General features: G+C 41.0%; 1 protein-coding gene across 6 annotated transcripts in view; it reads left to right on the forward strand.

The window, feature by feature from the left end:
* The window catches only part of lrba (LPS-responsive vesicle trafficking, beach and anchor containing), a 195,711-nt gene that overhangs the window by 137,727 nt on the left and 34,286 nt on the right, over positions 1-23,698 (forward strand). For all 6 annotated transcript variants that reach the window (XM_073465119.1, XM_073465134.1, XM_073465150.1 and 3 more), the window contains 7 exons: positions 956-1,073; positions 1,259-1,361; positions 3,690-3,805; positions 4,213-4,325; positions 9,976-10,116; positions 11,861-11,980; positions 15,709-15,861. In XM_073465119.1, coding sequence (XP_073321220.1) covers positions 956-1,073; positions 1,259-1,361; positions 3,690-3,805; positions 4,213-4,325; positions 9,976-10,116; positions 11,861-11,980; positions 15,709-15,861 — 864 coding nt within the window. The remainder of the gene's footprint in view (positions 1-955; positions 1,074-1,258; positions 1,362-3,689; positions 3,806-4,212; positions 4,326-9,975; positions 10,117-11,860; positions 11,981-15,708; positions 15,862-23,698) is intronic.

Consider the following 23,698-nt stretch of genomic DNA (forward strand, 5'->3'; position numbering starts at 1 on the left):
CGTGATGCAGGCAGGTCTTATTCCTCATAGAGACAGCGAGGGAGAGGCTGTCCTCAGCTGGCTGGCAAAGGCCTCAGCTGGTCGCCTCTGCTGTCCCCCGCCTCTAATGAGCTCCTTTAACTTAACTGTAGGCCGAGCTTGCTCGCTCATATTTGAATATTTTTGATTAATAACAGTCTCTGAACCATGCTGTGACGACCTTAAAGTGTCCCTTTTACCTTCCTGCCATATCCCTGAACGCCCCGTCAGCGGACGCTTTTGAAACTAAAAGCAGAGGTTGAAACAAAAGCCTCGTTAACAGAGCAGTGCTAAGTAGGTTAGCAGCAAACCTAAATGCTGGATTAGTAGGTGTACGAATCACAGGGGCACGGCCGAGCATATGGGTCTGTCAGGCACTGTGGCAGCCATGAGGACACGTTACTCTGACAGCTACTTCATGGGAGCATGGACATACAGTAAATCTTGAGCTAGCTAACATGATATTGTTAAACCCCTGTGTCAGTTAGCTCGTTATACAGAAAATAGCCACATGAAACAGGCTCTTTGCCTCGTCCATGTCACATCAAATCATTACCATATTTTAAAACGATACATTTTTGTTATATTCCTATTCAGCTGTATGCTGTAATATGGATTATCTTTTAGTGAACTAAACGTTTCCTTCACTCCTTTCAGCTGAATAGGGCCCATTCTCTCGCTGAAGGAATCTCTTTTTCATTGAGGCTGATCAATATAAGACATTAATCGTGCTGCTCAGGCCGTCGTGCCATCACTGTGTGAAAAATGAACTAACCTCGCCTTCTGTCTGCTCCTCTTTCCTTCCTTTCCGTTCCTTTCCTCAAATATTTTCTGTCCTACTCTGGTCTCTTTCTTTTAAAAAAAAAAAAATCTTTTAATGATCCCCTTTGAATTCACCTTGTCCCTTTTGTGTCTCTTTTCCTGTCCTGCCTTCCAGATTGTAGCCTATACAGAAGGTCTACATGGAAAATGGCTGTTCACAGAGATCCGTGCCATCTTTTCCAGACGCTACCTCTTGCAGAATACTGCTCTGGAAATCTTCATGGCCAACAGAAGTAAGACAACACCGAATAGTTACCCAATTCACCTTTTTACTGTATATATTGTACATATTTTTAGTGTTTCTCATGGAATAATACAGGAAACAACAAGAGATGAGTGGCAGTGTGTTGACTTTATGCAGTGTTATACTGAAGATAGTCCTTGATATAACTAGATGTTTCTCTGTGTCTCTCTACAGCGGCAGTCATGTTAAACTTCCCAGATGCGGCCACAGTAAAGAAGGTGGTCCACAGTCTTCCTCGTGTTGGGGTGGGCACGAACTTTGGTCTTCCACAGACCAGGTGAGACACACAATGAAACACAGACATCCTTTTAAAAAATGTTATTGTGGCATTTGCATTTTCTGCAGGCTGCAACACACACAGCACCACATCTTGGGAACATAAACACTATTTCACAGGTTTTTATTATAACAGTTATTACTATGTGATATTGTAGAGTATTTGAGTTTTTACATTGACAGAATGGATTTCATATTATCTATATTTTAAAAGACACAAAGGACACTGAAAATAGTGAAGTGAAAAAAAATTTGATTGTTTAAATTTTACATTAGAGGATTCTGTGAAGAGCAGTCACGTGTCTCTGCTTCATCATTTCGTCCTGTTTATAGAAAGAATTACCTGTTGCCTTTGTACCAGCCCTAGTAACTGTAACACATATAATAGAAACTATAAAAAATTAAATTTAGTACATGAATAGTGTACAATTTGCTTCTTGTTTACACAAGCACATGCATGCACAGTGCACATGAATAGGCATGGAATGAGATTATGAGATTATTACTAAAACTGTGCTAAAATGCTCGTCTGGACTTTGTACACCACTGGTTTTATACTCCTCCAGACTGTATTTTCTCCCTCCCTTTCTTGCTGTCACATGCACGCAGGGGGTTGGTTCACTGATTTGTCCGTCCCTCCCACTCTACCCTCACCTCCCAAACATAATTGGCTTCACACAAACATAGTCCAGTTCATTTATTTATTTCCATCAGTGTGGAGCAAATAGTTACATGTAAGCCTGCAGGGCACACGCCCTCCCTCCACCGCCCTCCTTCACATCATGTCAGCTCTCTGCTGAAGCCCAACCCAGCGGCTGGCTTGTGTGTTCCCAGTAGAGGATCCTGGCCAGGAAGTCTTACTGTAAAGTATCTTTTATGGCATATTTTATGCCATATTGTTTGATGCAACCAGCTTAAGTTTTCAGTTTTTATATTATGTGGTGGTAAATATGTAATTGTCATGTAATTTTATTTATACTGTATAACCCAACAAAGATTTAACATGGAAAAAAAGTAAAATATTTTCAGATTAAAAGTTTGCAAAAAAGTGCACATAGTATACATGGTCAAGTTACATTTCCAGCAACCCGTTTCTAAAAATACAAATATAGTTTAATAAACAATTGGCAAGACTAAATCGTAAAAAACAAATCCAAAGACATGTTGACGTATAAAACAGCAGAGATCTCTTTCAGTTTCATTCTGCATATTGTGAAATATTTTGTCTCCATTTAACTTATCTATGGCAGTTGTGAATATTTTGGGGAGTTAACACATGTGAGTCAGGATAAGATTTAGGATCTATGGGAAATGTTTTCTCAATGTTCGGAAACATAAAAAGCTCCACTTAGCAACTGCGAACACTGAGGGCTATGTAATCAGTCTGAGTGAGAAAGTGCATCCAGTAATGAGTCAGTGTGGATATACAGAGTGCATGTGTATATAACACACATGCACACAGAGTTGGGGTGAGAGAATGTGTGTGTGTTTGTGTTGGGTTCATTAATCAAGCTAGTTTGTAGGCCAGGGACACCTTGCCTCTTTGACCTGAGGACAGCTGTACAGGGCAGCTCGGTGCACACACACACCAGCTCATACAGCCAGCACAGCACAAATTATTTAATGTCCAGAGCGCCACAACAATAATTACACAACCACACTTAATTATCCATTTAGTATTGCTGATCATAATTAGATATAATCGCACTGCTTATGAAACATTCTGCCAAAATAGCACCTTCTGTCTTTTCTCCTCTCAAATGTTTACATGTAACTGTGATGTGATCTGCAGGAGATAATAAGAAAATACAGAAACTTACATAGAAAGTATGTAAATCCATATGCTAGGTGACGATACAGATTATTAAAAAAAATGTGTCTTGTAGTTCAGTTGTATTTGAAAGTCGAATTTCCACCTTTGAGAGGCCTAATGACTATAATCTCACACCCTGACAGTGATTAATTCCATCATTTTCCTTTGTTTTAATTGGATTGGGGGTCATTTGTTTTTGACCTACTGCATACATCATGCTCCGGGTTATGCGTCTGTGTGCACACATGCACGCAAATATACGTGTTCGACACAATTTATTGCATATTTGTCTTCTTAATTGGTAAGACTGTAAGTTAACAACAACAATAGATTTTTCATATAATGACATTTGTATTGCAAAAGTCTAATAAAGCCTGAGGCTTTTTCAACTGTTCTTGTGGTGACTGACTTTGTCTCTGGACCACTTCCCAGCATTTGTCCTTTCTTATCAGGGCAGGAAACACTTGAATGTCTACAAATGTCTTAATGTCGTTTTTTCTGTCTTTCTCTTTGCAGACGTATCTCTCTGGCCACACCAAAGCAGCTATTCAAGGCAGCCAACATGACCCAACGCTGGCAACGCCGTGAGATATCCAACTTTGAGTACCTCATCTTTCTCAACACCATCTCTGGTGAGAACACACCCATCACCATGTTACAGCAGATTGTGCCTCATACAAGAAATGTCAGCCCAAAATAGCCAGTTTTGGTCACCACAGATGGAAATATCCTCTGGTGTCCTTAAAATTATTCACTGGTGTGACTCGAACTGCAGTCAGCCGTTTGGAAACCTTGTTGACTGTAATAACTCCATTGTCCCCGCCACCTAACGATGTGAAAGTCAGCTAAATAAGCATATAAAGCAAACGTAGTATGCCATCTATCTGTGGTTTTCAGAAAATGCTAACTGCTAACATTATATCCTGGCAACTGGGCTGGAAATGTACACTCATTTCGAGCTTGTCTTGTTCGTCCTTGATGCCATGATTTATTTCATCTTTGCCACCCTCTCTTTTCTCACTGTCTTTCCTTCCACCAGGTCGGACCTTTAATGACCTAAACCAGTACCCGGTCTTCCCCTGGGTTATCACCAACTACGACTCTGAGGAACTTGACCTCACTCTGCCCAGCAACTTTAGAGATCTGTCAAAGGTAAAACACTCAGATATTCATCTTCACCTTTACTTTTCTTTTTTTCTTAATCCCTAAGAGAGAGAGAGAGAGAGAGAGAGAGAGAGCAGTTAGGAAGAAATATATGGGGTGTGTGTAGCCCATTTAGCTGCTGTGTAATTGCCATTGATCATAGTTTAGTAAATCAGCTCTTTAGTCAGTGGTGGCTGATTGCTGTCTTTACACAAGTACAGCTCCATCCTTCTCATTCAACTACTCAAATATTTGATTTCCCAAAGTTTCAGGTGATAAACATGACCAGATCATTTATATGATTAGTTGTTGACTTGTGTTTGTTGCAGCAGCCCCGCCTTGCTTCAGTCAAAGAAGATTTAAACTGCTAATGTTCTCTCTTTCCGGTGTAGCTGTCGTTTTCTGTCCATAATTCAAAGTTCATAATTGAGTTCTTTCAAGTTTGACCTTCTGCAACACCCCAGGAAGTGAAGTAATTCACCCTGGTAGCTCCAGGTATCAAGTGATTGGGCTTAAAACAATGAAAGCTGCCCTAAGATGCTCCCTGGCACATAAATACACACACTCACGCAGCTGAAACTGCTTAAAAGATTCTCCCCCATGTTATAAGTAGACATGCAATTATTTACTCGCATGAACTCCCTGTCTTGTCCACACATACACACACAGAACAAAAAGCTAAAAAACATAATCCTTAGCTTGCCAGCTCCCCTCGGCAGTCTGCACATCAGTTGTGCGTAATGTTGTCCAGTAGTGGGAGGACAGAGGATTAGTTTTAGAGTGAAATGATTGAGCGACTGTCGAGCTGCTGGAACCAAAATGACTGAATAAATCAGCCATGGAAACAAAAAGGCATGTGTTAATGGATAGGGGATACGCTGGAGGAAATGCATTTTAGAGTTACACTCAAAGGCATTTGTTCAGGTCCTGGGAGCATCCCATGTTCCTGCAGGGTGAGGGAGAGGAGAGGAGGGGAGGGAGGACTCACCTAGTGAGACAGAATGGAAACATTTAACAGCTAGCCAAAAATAGTGTCGAGTTAAATTACCGTGGGCCTGGCAGAGACAATAAAATACAATCTAGGAAGTTAGGATAAGTGATATGGTCCAAAATTCACATTATAATATTTCTGAAAAAATGCTGAAAAACATTTTGGGTTTAGAGCTCAGAACAGCTGTTGAGCTCTCCATATTGGATATTTGGTGTTTCTGCTCGAGGTTGTGAAATAAGTTTTTTGTATTGCCCCCTCATGTTGTTTCAGTCTTATTACACATTCCAGTGGTTTGTTGTAAGTCTGATCTTTTGAGTTTGTATAATAGCGACATTCATTTTATTTCTGTTTGTTACCTCACAAGTCAGAGCTCACATGGCAGTTCGTAATTGGTCTGTGGTGAGGATTTGAATGTGAAGCAAATTGTTTGATAGCAGCAATTCCATTGAAATAATGAGCTTTTAGCCAAACCTCATTAAAATGCATTAAATCTTAGAGTGTAAATAGAGTGTAGAAAACCAAATATCTGCAGAGTATAATCCAGTCCAATACGGTAGCCTTGCACATTTACTCCAAACACATGAACCATCCACTCACACTTCCATTCTTTCACACCGCCCTGTCATACAGATTCAAACACCCCAACAGTCAACACCTTGTCCCTTAGGTTCTCCCCAGTCCTGCTTTCACTTCCGATCTGCTCCTCTGTGTCTCCATCCTCTGTTTTTATCCCTCCCAGTGTAGCTCTCCCTGCAGTATGAAGCTGCATAATTTCTCTGTTTATCTGGCTTCATGTTGCCCAGTAGGCTGAAATGTGACAGTTGTTCTCGCCCCACAAACACACACACGCACAGACTCACACAAACACACAGCCCTCCTTCAGTTTCTTAGCTCGTTTCTGCCTTCTGCTCCTCTCCTTTGCACTGCCGTAGAGTTTGGACAGCTCAGCCTCTGTGCTCAGTCAAGCCTCGCAGCCCCGGGGACCAAACGAATGAAGGGGAGATGGGTGAAAGAAGGGGAAACAGAAAGACAATCTTAGAGTAAGAAGAGAGAGGAGGAGAGAGTGTAAGAGAAGAAGAACAACATCATTTACTGTCCTTCTTTTCTCCTCAGAGCAGAAGCGAGAGGGAAGGAGGGGAGGGAGCGGGGCCAATCTTTATTACATCTGTTTTATTCATGTTGTTGACACACGTGTGATATCAGTGTAAGACCAGTGGACCGTGGCAGACTGCAGTGTCTGGGAAAAAGGGCGAGCGGTACTGCACAGCCCCCCAAATAAACCCCCACCGCCCAATTCTGCACCCGCAATCATCTGTGCTCTGTGTTTCTTTTCTTTGCATCCTAATGTTTTCTGACCTTCACAGTTATTTATTTATTTATTTATTTTGCTGTCTGCATCCTTCACCACCTCCTGCTTTGTTTTCCTCTTTATTGTTTCTTCCTCTCACTCCGTCTGTCTTTCTCACCATCCACATCTCTCTTATCCCCCCCTTTTATGTCACGTTGGTGGCTGTCTCTTATAGAAACAGGTCATCTGAGAAGCCTCCAGTGACATTGAGGAGCCAAATTGCCATGAACGTGTGTGTGTGTCACACACTGTCATCATCCCCAGCACAACAGAGGCCACACAGAATTTATGTTCCCTGCTGCCAGAGCCATTCTGACCCCAGGGACTTTCTTATCATAAACTCTAACCTCAACCTGACATCAAACGCCGACCCCCGAGATAACATTGTAGTCACGATAAGCACACAGAAGAACTGACTGCAAGTGTTGTAACTCTCCTCTCCTTTACCCTTTCATACAACCACAATCGTGCAAGTTCTACACACTGTCACACAAAAATGCTCTTGTCCTACATACAGATGTCTGTAGGATGATTTGAATTGGTCAGACGGGTCATATAATTCCCCTGAAGGCAGAAGCATGGTCATTCTTGTTGTTGTACAGCTTTTAATGAAGCACAACAAACAATTAAAAGAATTGTCAACCCCCTAACCAAAGATTAGGTAGTCTACATTTACATAGCAACAGAAATGGTGAGGATTTATTGAGCGTTCCCTGTACCTTTGTGCTATAAACCTACTACTCACAGCCACATCAGCTAATGGTGTATTGATTTCACCATACGCGCCCCATATGTTTATCCCCCAGGCCCTCCACACCATTTTCACTGTTTAAATAGGACATTATACATAAACACTCCTTTCAAAAGGCTCTTTTGATTTACGACTCAAAGCCCAAGTGATGCTCAAATCGTCGGTAAGCCATTACACCTCATCACCGGTGACCTATTATTGTTTTAAAAGTAAAGCAGCACTGAATAATGTTCTTTTAATAGTTCTCAGGAAGATCTTTGTTGTTCCATTAGATGTTTCTCCTCCAGGTATACATACACACTCAATCTGAGGATAGATCTACCAAGTTTAGTTATAGAACAAAGTCTCTAAGGAGGACATTTCAGGTAGGTTGGCATACAGAAAGAATTATATATCATCTCAATTATCTGTTTAATGTTTCTGTGACACTCTCCCAAGTAGGTAGTACTACTCAAAATAGTTGTAAAGATATAATATGTAACATGTCTGCATTAAAATGTCTGATAGAGCCCTGATTGAGCGAGTGGTTCATGTACAGAAGCTCAGCAGTGCCTGGGTTCGATTCCAGCCTGTGGCCCTTTGCTGCATGTCTTTCCCCACTCTCTCCCCCAAGTCCATTGCTAAAAAAAAAAGTGTAAAACCCAAAAAAGGCTGCAGCTTTAACTTCCTGGAAAACATCAGACAGTGAGGAAAAAAGTCGACAAATGTGACGAAACATAACGTGAATAAAACTTTAAAACATTACCTCGTTGGTGAACATATCTTTCTGAGTCAGGTTAGATAGATTTTCATCAGGAATGGTGGTTGTTAATAATGAGAACGACTGTGCTTTTAAACATGAACCTGATAACAATTGATGTACAAGATGTGTTGATTTCTCTTGAGATACCTGCTTTTTCCATGTAGTTACTGTAATTATTTCTTTCATAGTACCTTAAGATGGCTCCGTAACACCATCTTCACTGTAAATGAAGAACTGATTAGGACTAATCCAAGATTCATTCTCTGATGTTTACCTCTTCAAAGCGCCAGCGCATCTTTGTTCTGCCGCTTCCTCTCTAGTCTAATTAAAACTACGAGATTGGTTCATTTGTCTGAGTCCTCATCAGAGCGCTATTCTTTGCCACGACATATTAGGCCAATCTGTGGTAGGGCGGCAGCAGGTGCTCCATCAGCCCTCTGCCGGGCGCTCTGCTCTGATGTACGGCACTGTCACTGCCGCTCTGTTGTAGCTACTGTAAGCTGAGAGCGCTAGCCCCACAGTAATTTACAGCAGTAAACAATGTCGGGCTCGCGCAAACCAACAGCCCCCACATGCACTCACACACAATTCTCCCTCTCTCTCTGTCACTGTGGCACTTTCAGTCTTTTTTTTATTTTATATGCCTCCTCTCCCTTTTCTTTTTTTAATGAGCCGACTGTTATTAGGGCTATAAATCAGACCAATGGGCTTGATGTATAATTCACTCTGTGTACTCACCCACCCCCAGTGGCCCTGAGGAAGCCCACAGTGTATCACTGTCAAAGCAGAGCTACACAGTGCGGTGGCACAAGCCGTTTTGCCGTGTAAATCCGCACGCACATACACTGGAACACTATTTACAAAGTCACAAAATATATGCTCACACTAAACTGAAAAAGCAACCGATTCTGCACAAATCCTGCGCGCAGCACTCCCACTACACACAAATACATGTACACAAGCAATGCCCCATTACACCAATACAAAACAGTAGCCATAGCACAGATCAATATCAGTGACTGGCCCTGGATGAGTCTTGCTGTGACAGGCACCCTATGATATGAAAGAGATCCAATTGATCCACGCCCTACTAGCCCCTCATCCTCAAAAGGCCATCATTCCATTACCATTGATCTGCTGTGTGTATCTGATTGTGTATGTGTGTGTGAGGGAGAGAGATGAAGGGGGGTTTGAGGGAATGAGGCACAGCCAGCAGAAGACTAATAAAAATTGAACTAGCCTGAAAGTGATTTCTATAAATGAGTATTTAAATAATAGCCGAGCAGCTCGGGGTTATTGGTTTTGTAGAGCGATGGAAAATTAATGCAACTTAACCATTTTTCTAGACTACAAATAGGGCTGGTGACCAGTGTATTAGTTACAGATTAATATAGAATATAGAAATTAAAGGAACCCGCAGCCTTGCTATTGATATTCCTAGTAGGCACTCTTTCATTGGAGCACATTAGTTTTCTCTGACAGACTACAGCTGCAGGGGCTCAGTTTCACAGCCTCTAAAAAGCACTCTGTGGGAAAGGATTGATCTCTGTCTGAAGGGAAACATCATCTAATATTCATTTGAGATTGCACAAAGGTTACCAGCTTCATTTGCCTTGCAACTGTTATATAGCATAGTGGTCCCTGTATGTATTCACAGTAAAATTCAGTAAACTCTTCCTGCTTTCCCTTTGCTAGCACACCCATATATTTGTCTTTTTAGTCTTCATCTCTGTTTTTGTGGCAAGGAGCAATTAAAAGAAGTTGCAGGTTATTTCGCGTTTTATTTACATAATTTAAAAAATGTTTTATTTTCTCATTTCTCCTTAGCCCATCGGTGCCCTGAACCCCAAGAGGGCGGCATTCTTCTCAGACCGATATGAGTCGTGGGAGGATGATCAGGTGCCCAAGTTCCACTATGGCACCCACTACTCCACTTCCAGCTTCACCCTCATGTGGCTACTGCGTATTGTAAGTGCAATGTATATAAAAACATGCATAATATTAAAATGTATTTTCAATTTAAAATCTTTTGCAACATACTTGGTTGTTATTTTTATTACAGTCTTATAAAAATCATATCATAACACAGAAGTAGATGCATTCAAACAATTGACTATTTGTCAAAAATCTCATTGTGTTTATTCTTATGTGTATCTGTGTGAAAGTACCAATAGTTATCAATCGCCCTTGCATTTCATTTAGTGCCTTTTTATTTATTTCTAAATACTGAGATATATGTTGTTTATCGGGATATAACCTAAACATATTGCAATATTATTTTAAGGCCAGATCTCCCAGCCCAATGCAGTGAGGAATGACGCCCTGCTTTGTGTTATAAAGTCATGTCAAGACAATAGGAAATATTGTGTATTATCAATTGCAATGCTCACGGTTTTCAACACAATATACATTTCACACTCTCCTCTGTATGCATATGTGTAGTCCAGGATATAATCATAAACATATATATATGAGAAGCTCATACACTGGCTGTAAAAAGGCCCCACTTCCACTTAGTCTTAAATCTATAGTGATGCACTGCAATATGCATATCTGAGTTGTTCGTCAAAAAAATGTAATGTATTTTTTTAACACTTGAATTTATTGTATGCTTTTCGGGGTTTCATTTGTTCATTAATTCATTCTTAATTAGGCACCTGCTTTCTAGAAATCAAATTGAGAGTAAATGTATGCTGAATATTACATTACATGAATCTTTCTCCTCATTTGTTGTTGCACATGATTTTTATATTCTATGCTGTTACCATATAATGATAGAACAACAACAAAAGCAGTGCAATTAAATGTCTGCCGTGAAAGAAATGTTAACCTCAAGCAAAACTGAGGAATACCAGGTATTATATGTGATTTGCTTTTGATGTGCAGTGTGCATGGTGCACTGCCGTGCTCGCTTTCGATACCATTGTTGAATGCATGCCATCAATCTTTCCATACGGCACTCAAGGGAGAGGGAGGTTACTAAGTTTCTCCAACGTGCAGTTTTCTCCTGTTATTGTCCCAGTAGCTCACTGTCTCAGTGACTCCCAGTAGAGTTACCTCATTGATCCCTGCACATCATTAGCTGGCTTTACTCTAAAGCCACTTTACCAGAAACCCTCGCTTACAGACCAAAGTTAACATCAGAGAGTAACTGAAAACTGTTTGTGCAATAAATGTGAACAGTTTTTGTGTGTTTTGTGTTTATTTGTGGGTCTTAACTGTGCACTTAATCCTGTTCTGTTGTTTTTACGGCATTATGGGATACAATGTGGTTAAAACCCACTTTTTAAACAAATGAGGCTTACGTCATTTCAGGCTGGACTTAATTAGCCATCTACAGTAGTATTTTGTAGCTCTGGCCCAGCATATTGTGTCCATGTCACTTGGGGGCTATTGCGTCAGAGAGACAGCTATTGATCTGTCCTAACAAGATTATACATGATTAGAAATGCATCAGTAGCAAGAGTGTATTGGCTTTAGTAGCTCACTGGGATTATTGTTATTTCACTTGTTCATTTTTAAGATTCCAGTTTGTTAGAGGATGTTAAAAGAGTAGATTTTGGTTTAAATCTGTTGACACAGACATAGGCAAACACAGGCTTTATTGCACAAGGGATTCCGTTTTTCAGTCGCTATAGCTGGTGCCAATTTACAGCAACAGAATCCTGAAGTCAGATTTCAAACCTGTTTTTTTTTTTTTTTCTCCAAACAGGAACCCTTCACCACGTTTTTTCTCAACTTCCAAGGAGGAAAGTTTGACCATGCTGACCGCACCTTCTCCTCAGTGTCCCGGGCCTGGAGGAACTGCCAGAGAGACACATCTGATGTTAAGGTGCTCCACACACTGATGCCTGCTCACACATGATACAAAAATACTTTCCAAAAAAAAAAGTTACCTTCTTTCCTTTTAAGATGACTTGTAAGAAGGTTAGAAGTTAAAAGAGATAAAGGGGAGAATAAATCCCCATCCCGCATCTTTACAGACAAAGAAGAAAAGGTTTCAAAAGAGTAATGTCCAGTCACTACCAATCATTGTCCCTATGCAATGAAAGCTTCCTGGTCTTCTGATCAAAGCGTTAGACTAATCCTCATCTGTCCCAGCCGTCTGTCTCAGATTCAGCCAGCTATAACCTGGACTTGAATCCCTGCCCATTGGGCCCCCAAACTCTGCTGAGCTGTTGGATCTGCCCTGGAACAGCGCAGGTCATTCTCATACTGAGGGCCCTCGAACCCCCAGTGCACACTTTAACTGCGCTCCTAAAACATTTACGACTACAGTCAGACATTCTCTGTCAAAGCTGGGTTTTGCTTGGTCTCCTGGCACTGGGTCACTGGATGGGGGAACAGCGGTGGTGTTGGGGGTTTTGACGCTTGATTGCGTTTACCACCCCCCTCACATCCCCACCGATAAAACATATGGATTGTGTTACTACGTAGCTGGCCAATGCTTGATTGCGAAAGCCCAACAAGAGCCCTCGTTTGCTCTCTCAGTCTAGACCTGTCAATGTGGATCAAACTGTGAGAGCTCAACTTCAGATCAAAATAAAGGGGAAATCTGGTCCACATCACTTTGTTTCCTTGTTCAGTTTGAATTTTTTGCATATTTTGAATGAACGTCCATCGACTTTATCCACTTCAACGCACATATTCTTGTTCTAGGCAAAAGAGGAATTAGGGACGAGATGTATCAATTTAGTATGCTAAGTATACCATTTAGCTTTTGCATTGGAGCCATTGATAGCAACCCTCTGTCCCTGCCAGAGGGCAAAACGCCCCAGTGTTTTCATACCCCACTGGTAAAGAAGGGGTGATAATAGGTTACAACACCCAGATTCAATGTGTCTCTAGCCTGGGTGACGCTAGCATGACCCCCAGTCTCCAATCCCCTGACCCCTAGCTTAAGCCCAAAGGCATCAGAGGGGGGAGAGGGAAGAGTGGAGGGGTTAGAAGTAGCAACAGTGGAAGTGTAGCAGAGGAGCCCAGAGGCCAGAGCCCCTTCCAGTGACCCATGACAGGACAGGATTGGGGATCAGAGGGGCTGGCCTCTGACCAGGCCGGAGCAAAGGGGCCACTGCACATAATGGTCCATGCAAGGCAGGCTTGAGTGTTGGGGAGCGAAGCCCTCAAGGTTTTGTTAGTGAATGCGTGCATGTGTGCATGCGCGTGTGTGTGTGTGTGTGTGCATGTTTGCGTGCTCAACCCACCACCTCCAGCTCAAATTTACAGCGGGCTGCAGCCAGTGAACCTGGGTGAGCTGGAGGACTCGTTAAGAGGTTGACCTTTAGGTTTAGGTCAGGTTTTGTGGAGTGAAGAGGTTTCAGAAGTGAGGAAGTGCTGTGTTGTTTTAAACCTGTGTGTTTGCTTGCTCATTTGATTGGATGTTTTCACCCCATTGATGAGAGGTGGATGTATCGTGCAGCTAATCTAAAAAAAAGGATCATTTTATTATTTGTATTTTTTAAGAGATCATGTTGCATACGTCCAGGCTCTTGAAAATCTGCTTTAAAAAAACAACTAAACCTTCTACTCAGGCTCAAGTTTTAGCTTGGAGTATTTGCATGCTGCCATGCTGTCAGCATCGCCTGACAGTAGGGGATGTCAGCTTGGTGTTGGCGGCGGTCTGTTCATCTCTGATGTCAGACTGTCAACATGTTTGTATCTTTCTGTCCTTCTCGAGGGGACCAGTCAGCACTCGTCGTCACAGGAGCTTTGTCTACATCCAGCAACACTACCATCAAATCCCAAAACAAATGCTGTCGTGAGACTCCAGTGTTCGACTAATCGTACCTTACAGCTATCGGAGTATATATAGTATCAGAGTTTATTTGACTGAAAAATACAATGCGAACATAAACATTGTATGTGTTTATTTACCTTTTATGCAAACATGTTTCCCAATGCAATAATGAATAAAGCCATGTTTGGTGCTTAAAAGCATATATTAAGACAAAAAACAGTATATTATCAATTCTAATGTCAAAAGTTTACAACACCATTCACATTTCACACTCTTCTCTTTTTACTGTTTACATTTAACAGCCAAGAATTGAGAGACATTCTGGTCCATCCTTTTTTCAAAAAGAGTTCTTAGCAGTTTAGGATTTCAGTATGGATTCATCTACATGTTTTAAGGCTCAAACTCAGTCTCAATATTTACTCTCATTGTGGCGAGTTCTGCTTTGTTAAGAATGACGAATGACTAAACATATGGGGTTACAGCTCCTGTCATAACTGCATCTCTGTTCAGTATCTGCCAGTTTGAAAATACTTTGTGTTGTTTAGGACAGCCAAATAAAATCATCATAGTCAGGAAAGAATTTGGCTGACCATGACTTTTTCTTGTTGTGGGAGAGGGGGGAATAGAAACCATTTTTCTGCTGCTAAGATACAAACATAGCAAACAAGTACATCTGAACAGTGAAAAACCACAGTTGAGTGAACGCTCAGAGTTTTTTTACTTTTTCTGTAGTGGCCAAAGCACAAATTCGGGCAGCAGACAAGCAGTCAGAAATGTAATTTCCAGGAATAAATGTACAATTTAGTAGATACTTCTGTCTAACAGTCTATCTGTCATGACAGAGGCACACAAAGCAATCTCTAAAATACGCTGAAGGTGGATTTAAACAGAGATAGCCCCTTCTTTACTTGTACTCAAACCTTTTTCTGGGTCTTGTTCTTCTTCAGCTCTCCTTAATTCTCTATTCATAACTTCAAAAAGCTGACCCCTTTACAAGGGCTGGTTTGTAATTTCTGTGAGCCCTCTGTAGTTTCACGAGCGTCTTGGCTTCCTTCATTCAGCATTATCATCTTAACCAAAACTAATCTGTGTCAGCTTTTTTAGATGAACTCTTAACCGCAGCAAATGCTAACATTGTTTAAAAAATGTTCATATCATCACTTTTTGCCTGTAGTGCTGTAATTGACCATTTTGTAGCCTCAGAAAGAGTCCTGAGTGCTCGGAAAGTTCAAACAAAATGTGATTAAAGTGCTCTTTGGTGGGAAACACAAAGGTTCAGAAAAGAAAGATCCAGGCTTCTTACAATCATCTGACTGTTTGCAGGCTGTTTGTACCACTACAGTATGCGTAGGTTGTTGCTCAGCTTATTTTTAACATGCATCTTCTATGTTTTTAAAAACTTCAGCATGAAATGACTATCTGAGTAGAAGCTTTTAAACTTTTTGCCAGGACAGGGCCTTGAATCTCTCTTTTTTGAGTGTATTGATTCAGTGATTGATTTTATTTATGGATATTGAAGATGATGAATCCAAGGGATAACATGTAAAAGGGACTGATTTCATAAAACAGGACAGACAATAACACCTAACATTTACAGATTAATCTAAAGTAAAAGATCCAGAAACACCTTGAGATGAAAAAAGGCATGAAACTTCAATCCTTTTTTTATCACAATCATTACATTATAAAAGCATTTCACATATAAAAACATGAAGAAAAAGCAGTGTATACGCTCGTGGCCTGCCTGTCTCTGTCTACATCTTACCCCAAAGATGAGTCCTGACCTGTAAGTTTAAATGTGTCTCCGTGCTGTACCCATGCAGGAGCTGATCCCAGAGTTCTACTACCTCCCCGAGATGTTCGTCAACGCCAACAGTTACAACCTTGGAGTGATGGAGGAAGGCACTGTAGTCTCTGACGTGGAGCTGCCACCTTGGGCCAAGAGCCCGGAGGAGTTTGTGCGCATCAATCGCCTGGTAAGAAATGTGGACAGACATTCACAAATTTGAAATCATACACTGTTGTTGAACAGCAGAAAGTGTTAAAATGAGCAGTTTCTTACTGACCCTGAGAGTTATACTGTACGCTCTATAGGCGTCAATATAAAGTGTTAAGTTATTATTATAGTCAAGATGTAGTGTCTACAAGTCACTGACACACATTGTAAACATACCCACACATTTCTGTCTCTGCCTCATATATCACACGACCCAGACCAACTGAAGTCTTGCCAGAGGTTTCTGCCCCTCCTATTTCGGCTGGAAATGCTAATTCGAAGAGACAGTGTTATTTCCTGATCGTCTCACAGTTCTTCCTGTTACCTGAGCCTCCCGCTCCTCCGACATGCCCCGGCTCTCAGATTGCTGTGTTGGCAAGAGTGATCCAACATCACCTCACCTCCCTTCACTATCCACCTCACCATCTCTCTCTCTGCTTTGCTCTGTCCACACACGCATCTCGTGCATGTTCGTGTGTGTGTGATCGAAACTGGGTTTTTGTGTGCAGAGAAATGGTGAGGTATCCTGTTTCTGATCTTCTCTCTTCCTGCCCGCTCAGCCCCAAAGCAGAAATACTCTGTGTATATGCATGTCGGATGTTGTCAGACCTGCTGTCATATTTTCATTGTAGATTATCTCTCCTCTCTTCTTCCAAACAAACACACACACACACACACACATTAGGCTGGAAAACCAAGGTAACTCTTTGGATCAGATTACTTTGTGCTGATCTAGAAGATTGAAAAGCACCAAATAGATTTACTGTTTCAGTTGTTTGTTGCTTTTTACTTTTAGACCTTCATCTTCAAAAGTTGTGTGGGCCAGGCACTGCTTGTAAATGAAAATTTGCTTAAAATAAACTGGGTCAAATTAAAGAAGAACAAAAAATATACAAAACCAAATCATGGGTTAGAATATAAAAAACTATGCCTGTATTTTGTTGCTTTAAAAGTCCTTGGTCAGGCCACATTTCCTTTCAGTAAAATGCTTGGGATAAACACAGATGCAGCTTCCTCTGCGTTGTGTGCCCACAGCAGTAATGGGTGCTGATGAGGCTGGGTGTGCTCTGTGACCTGTGTAGTCTTGTGGTGGGCTCTGTTAACCAGCCTGCTGATATGACCAGGCCCCTATCATTAATCACATACTTCTCTCTCTTCGGCTGTCAGCATGGTCTCGGCCAAGGTGGCTGTAACGGGGGAAGCTTGTTGTGGTGGCGGCGGCGGCGTGCTGTTTGCCGTGTTGTACACAGGGAATTATGTTAGAATATACTTGATAATTTATATCTTTGGGTTGTGGAGGAAAAATCATCTTTGTCTTTTGCAAAGACTGCACGACATTTTTTACCCTTTTCTGAAATTTAAACGACTCATCTCCCAATTGAGGAAATTTTAGAAATTCCCATGAATACATTTTTTACACCTTCTAAAATATGAGACATGAGACAAATTCTTTGTTTTTTTGTTTTTTTATCAATTTAAAGTAAATAGCTGTGTGTTTTGGACTGTTGGTCAAGTAATTTGACAAGGTTGCTTTGGGAATTCAGAACTTATGATTGACATTTTTTACATTTTTCAGATATGTAATAGACTAAATTGATCAGTTTGTTGAAAAAATATCATTAGTTATACTTCTGTCATTTTTTTATTGCAGCACATTTTCACAGCTTTCACCATTTTTTGCCATCTTACTTTACAGTAGGTATAATTTTCCATCCATAGCACTGCTCCTCTGAGTAAATATTGTTTTATATACTGAAGTAGAGCATACTCACCTTTAAAATATTCATAATTTGGATAATATTATTGTATACACTAAAAATCAGTCAAACAGTAATCGTGAAGAAACCAACTTGTTAGCATCTGTGTCTTAATGTGCTTTGTGCTGCTGGAAGCACAAAGCGGCTTTTCATTGCCTGTTAAAGCGCGCCAGTCTCATCTACCTCTGCTTCCTCAATTTCCTCTGGTCCTTTTCCTTTGTGCCCAATTTAGTACAGCAGAGGCAATTTGGACTTATCCAAATGGTCCAGACTCGTCGTGCACAGCTACCTGCCTAGTTACTGCTTTCAGGCTGATAAAATTTCCGTCTGTGGTTTCTTTCTCTACTGTGTGCAAATTGAGATATTGATCCAGCGTGCAGCTGAGCCCAGCAGGCAGGTGTACAAGTAGGTGCACTGAAACATAACGAGCTCTGTTAAAAAAGGAGCTTTCTGAGGTTTCTTAAGGGGACTGACTATCTGCCTCATAGGAACACAGACACATACTATGAGTTTGCTAATCCATGTACCACAGGTACAATTAGTAAAATCAGTAATCTGATGTTTCATCAACAAAATCACTAAAAATCTTTTAATATTTCAAATGAAGCAATCCTGCGTCATATTCGTCTGTCTGTTGAAATTAGTAAGCATTAGGCAATCACACAATCAAAGTTGAAATGAATGGCTGGTAAAAAAAAACGAAAAGTACAAACTGACAGTATACATCGATTGCTATGATTATAAAGTAAACTTTACACTTTATTTTTCGCAAGTACATTTATAACAATTTATAATGGCTTTAACAATCTGGAAATTTTTGGTTTAGTTACCTGGAAAGTGCTTGAAAAGTTCCTGACTTTTACTTTAAAGAAGCTGTGCAGACCCGGATTATGTCTCATAGACATTCTGATCACTTAACTCTACATTGTCAATATACGATTACAGTTTGTCTTCTGCAATGTTAGCATTTTAATGGACACAGCCACATAGTACTACAAAACACACACAGACAGAATCAGACAGAGTACAGGAGGGTGGACGGGATGAATAAAGGAAAGAACGGGCCGAGGATGAGGTAGAGGGAGGGACGTGTGGGTGGACAGGTCTCTGGTCATGACAGATAGCTGGCATTAGAGGGTGTCAGCTGGCAACTGTGGTACTGTGGGGAGAGAGATGAGCACGGAGGAGAGGAGAGAGGAAGAGTGAAAGAGTTAATGGGCTGTTTGGCGCTCTTTAGCTTGTCTGCTGCTAATGGTCTCGCAACACAAGGATAGACAGCAGGAGTGAACACGCAAACACACGCAAAATGCGCACACACGCTTACGAATACACACACGCCTGCTGTCTCCACTCTGGTTATGAGCCCTAGATGATTAACAGCTAATTAAGGCCCAATCTGGAAAGGCCATTAAAATCCTCTCACAGTAAAGGATTGTGCTGCTGTGCAAAACGGCAGCTTGTTTTTGTTGTTGTGAGTGAGAGTTGCATGGTGGGTAAAAAAAAGAAATTCAGCTGCACATATAAACATTTCATCAAACTGCAGCCTGGTTTATATTACTCTGTTGGAAATGTCATAGTCCATCACTTATGTTTAGTAAAACGTGTGTTGTATGGCAACAGATAAACTGCAAGTGTGCGCCGACGAAGATTGTTGTTTAACCTCTGGCTCACACAACACAGAAGGCTCAAAGGCTCGAGCTGAAAACTTTTGGTTTGATGTGCTGAGGCTTAGATGGATTTTAGACAGACTTACAAGGGGTTGAAGAACCTCAGCGCCATAAGAAAAGCATGCACCTTCACTATGCTGAAGTACCTACAGTATAAAATGCTTGCTTGCGAAGGCACACTCCCTTTTTCTTGGCCCACACGTGTACACACAACACACCGGGATTTGGAGGCGGCATGCCACAGAGATCAGGGGCTGCTTGTTGTTTTTACCAGCAGGTCAGAGGAGAGGTTAAGAACTTGATCCCTCCTCCACCAGATAACTACATGTCTCTGGGCACTGTCAGCCTCTCTGACATTCCACTATATATGACCACATCTCACTTCTCGGGTCTGCTAACCATTAGTGCGGTGATAGCAGGTGATCTTGTGTATATGCTTGTGTAGTGTAAATTTGTGTGTGTATTTGTGTGCACATCGCTGTTTACCTGCGCTGTCATGTGTCCTGGATTCACTGGAGCATCTTCTACTGTGAATAGTCCAGTGGTAGATTTAAGGGCCTGTGATATACATATTAAAGAAGCAGGCAAAATCCTTAATATTACATGGTTTAAACTCTACAGCACTGTGCTGGTTAACGATACTCTGTTAAAAACTAGAATGCATGCGTTACCATATCTAATATTTTCCTTTATTTTAAAAATAACCCCAAGAATTAATGTTTCATAATCAAACTAACATGGTTTTCGATCATTTTTCGACCAATATGGGTGCTTGATGTCTTGATTTTCTGCAATTGTTTGGAGGCAACAGGTATCCTTCTTATTATTTTTTTATACAACAAAACAATGGCACCTAAAGCACTCCATATCATCCAACAAAATAAAAGAAAGATGGGGTATTCATATCCCAAACTGCCAAGAACAGTCCATAATTGCCTGTCAACAGCAATAAATAAAAAATAGGTGAAGTAGGAAACTACCCCTTGTGCCAGGAGGGTCAAGGGTCCAAGCAATGTCACATTTTAATGGGGGTGAAGGGCAACAAACATTTTGCAAACACTGATATGACCAATCATAACCAACAAGAAGTACTGCCCATTTCCTTTCTATGAAAGGTGGAGTGCAATCGTCCTCCGACCCATTCGATCTCCACAGGGCCCATTTGCTTCTCCACAGTTCACATGTTTGGTTCCTTTCAGTCATCTGTGCTCTTGTAGTGCTGCTGACAGACCTGCAAACCACACACATGGGAGAGAGGGCCAACACATTACTTTTGGCCTTTTTCCCCCTTATAAAGCATCTGCTCACTCAAAGCAGTGACAGAGACATCAGTTAAACTGCCCTCACAGAAAGACTGAGAGACTTTCCCTTGTTCAATGGGCAAAGCCAATTGAGTGATGGGTCAGAATTTGATACTGAGAGGGCGACCACATGTGGTGAACCCTGACTGTAAGTACCTAACACATCGCTGCTCTATGGCTGAAATTAAAATGACTTGTGTGATTCTTAAAAGTAATCCTTTATACCATTTTGCTATTCAGTATATTGTGTTCAGAGTAGTCCCTGTGCTTCTTTGAGTACTTACTGTGTGTAAAATCTCTTCAGTGCTGGAGCAAGAAAATCTGAGTAATTATTTCAGGATTCGATACCTGTGCTAGGCATTAGTGATTTTCCTGATAACTGAAATAACAGCCTCTTACCTTAATGATGTATTAGAGTTTGAGGTTTGCCCAAACTGCATCAAGAGCCTGTCACCCGAACCTTTACCAATCTTTCACTCACATGAAGCAGAGGATGTACACAATTTGCCAATCACACTATAACTTTTGTGACTAATTCAGAGCTCCTTTAAAAGATGGGGCTCTCCATGGTATTCTGCATGACACATAAACAGTCATTGTCAAATGCAATTCTGAAACCCAGAAGTAATGCTCTATTAAATATTTTGAAGTTGCTATTCAATCCACTTTGACTCAAATGACTCATTGAATCAACAGTGACTCAAATACTCCCTGCAACGTGAAAATGTTAGTACTACTGATCCTACTGTGAATCAACACCCAGATTTACCAGTCCAAGCAGCTCTCATTGCGCTTTATGCTTATTGTTTCACAATCGTGGTTTAGTGTGCAGCCATTTTCAGCACAGTAATACAAGGCGCTGTATTCAACATGCTGAGCAATCTGAGGTTAACAGGTCACGAGTGGTAGAAGATCTAAAAAGCCAAACTGGGATAAATAGCATAAATAGTATTGAATCTGTCAGGAGGCAATTGTGTGTTAGTGATAAGCCTTTAGTATATCAGGGTTTTATGTTTGTTTGTTTTTCGTGTTGCCATGTGTTTGTTAAGCTTTGTTAAGATCGAACTTCTGTCTGACCTCAGTCTGTGAATTTAACTTTGTCTCACACTTGACCTTACAGCTGTTGATGTGCTCACCCCACAGTAATCTTGCCTGCAGAGGTAAACATCTACATGGCTGCTCAGCGCTAACAGACAAATGTCATATTAATATGAGCCAAATCACCTTTACCCCTCCCAAAGCCTATATACTCACAAGACTCTTCGAGTCTTTGAAAGTCCTTTCTGAAGTTTGTCAGCTTTATATGCTGACAGGCCTTCACACTTACAAAAACTGTGTTAACATGGCCAACAAGTCCATTATCCAACCAGTTTAAGGGGGTGTTTCGGGCACTATTTCTAACATCTGATAAGATCATTTACATAGTGAGAAATGTTGCCAGTGCTTAAAATATTGTGTGTGGTCTACAAAATCAGAGGGAGGGCTGGGTACAGAAGACGAAAGAGTGTCCCCCTTTTTTCCCACAAGTCGTGATAGCTCCTCAGCTCAGACCACCATCTACACAAAGTCACAGATCACGACTGTTTACATTCACCTCTCATCCGCACTGCACTCTCTGATCATAAAGCCGCTGGGACGCACATAATGCCGTTCCCACCAGCCTCCACATCTTATCCTCACAGGAACCCCACGGGAATTCATGTGTGAGCTGAGGTAAACCACTGCAAGGACCAGCCACTAACCACTGATATATACTTATGCACTCGTGAATGACTGAGTGAGTGAAAATCTTAACATCGTCTGGCCCAGTATGGCCTCGTGTAACAGAACACAGTTTACCATGTTAGCCTAGCGCTAATCTATTCCCCTGGTGTCTCCACTGAAAGCCTTGTTGTTGGATGGGAGCTAGCACGTGGGGCAGAGGGGAGGTTATCTGGCTAATGTCAGGCAGCTCTCACTGTAGGGGTATTGTCATGCATAAGGGCAGACATGTTTACTGTGTGCTCAGTGTTTTACGAGCTGTCCCCCCTTCTTCACTGCCTCCCTCTCTTCCCTGTCCTTCTCTCCCTCCTCTTCTTCGTCCTCCTCTTCAATGACGTAATGGAGGAGGCCGATGAGAGCCTGAGAAATGGGATGATGTACTGCTGCTGACACACTCACTCACTAATGTTGTCCTTCTCCCTTTTCCTGCGCTCCTCCACACTCTCATCTTACTTCTGCCAAAGTCTACTGAGATGCTTTTTTTGCAGCATTTTTTATGTTTTTTAGAAATCCAGTACTTTGTCTCTCTTTGCCTCTGGAACTCCTGGACATCTGTCTTGTCACAGTTGCTCTATTTAAAAAAAAAACGTTGTCTCAGCCCTCTGTCCTGTCCAAAGCCAATGTGTTCTGTCGAGCATTAACAGCATTAACAATTATAAGAGGTTAACGGCATGGTAGAAATCATTTTGTATTTGTAATGGAATTTTCCAATGTCAGTAAATATCAGAATCTGACAGATGTATGCAAAATCTCAAAAATAATCTGATGGGAAAGCAATAAAATTAAACAAACACTCAAACTTTTCATACTGTATGCTTAAAGCTTACTTGAAGCTTGTTTAAAATATTAATCTGGACAACATGGATTTGTAGAATGAGATGAAAGGATCAAAAAATCAAAATAGGGCTTCAACTAATGATTATTTTCATTATCAAATAATCTGTTGATTATTTTCACGATTAATAAATTAATCTTCTAGTTTATTAAATGTCGAAATTGTGAAAAATGCTCAAACAATGTCCCAGAAGTGACGTCTTTAATTGATTTCTATGTCCAACCAATAGTCCAAAACCCAAACACTCTTCATTTACTATCATAAATGCCAAAAAAAACAAAGGCAACACATTTTCTTTCGATGAACTAATCCATTAATCAACTAACTGTTGCTCTAAATCGCAATACGATTCAGAAAATTGATAACTGATGATATGGAATTATTATCCAGCCCTATAAGAAGAAGATTAACTTAATGCAACTAAATACGACTAAAGTTTATCTTAAATATTGACTTGTATGCCTTTGTTAACCTTTAAATTAAATACTCTATCCTT

The sequence above is a fragment of the Pagrus major genome, chromosome 1, assembly GCF_040436345.1.
Source record: "Pagrus major chromosome 1, Pma_NU_1.0".
Lineage (NCBI taxonomy): Eukaryota > Metazoa > Chordata > Actinopteri > Spariformes > Sparidae > Pagrus > Pagrus major.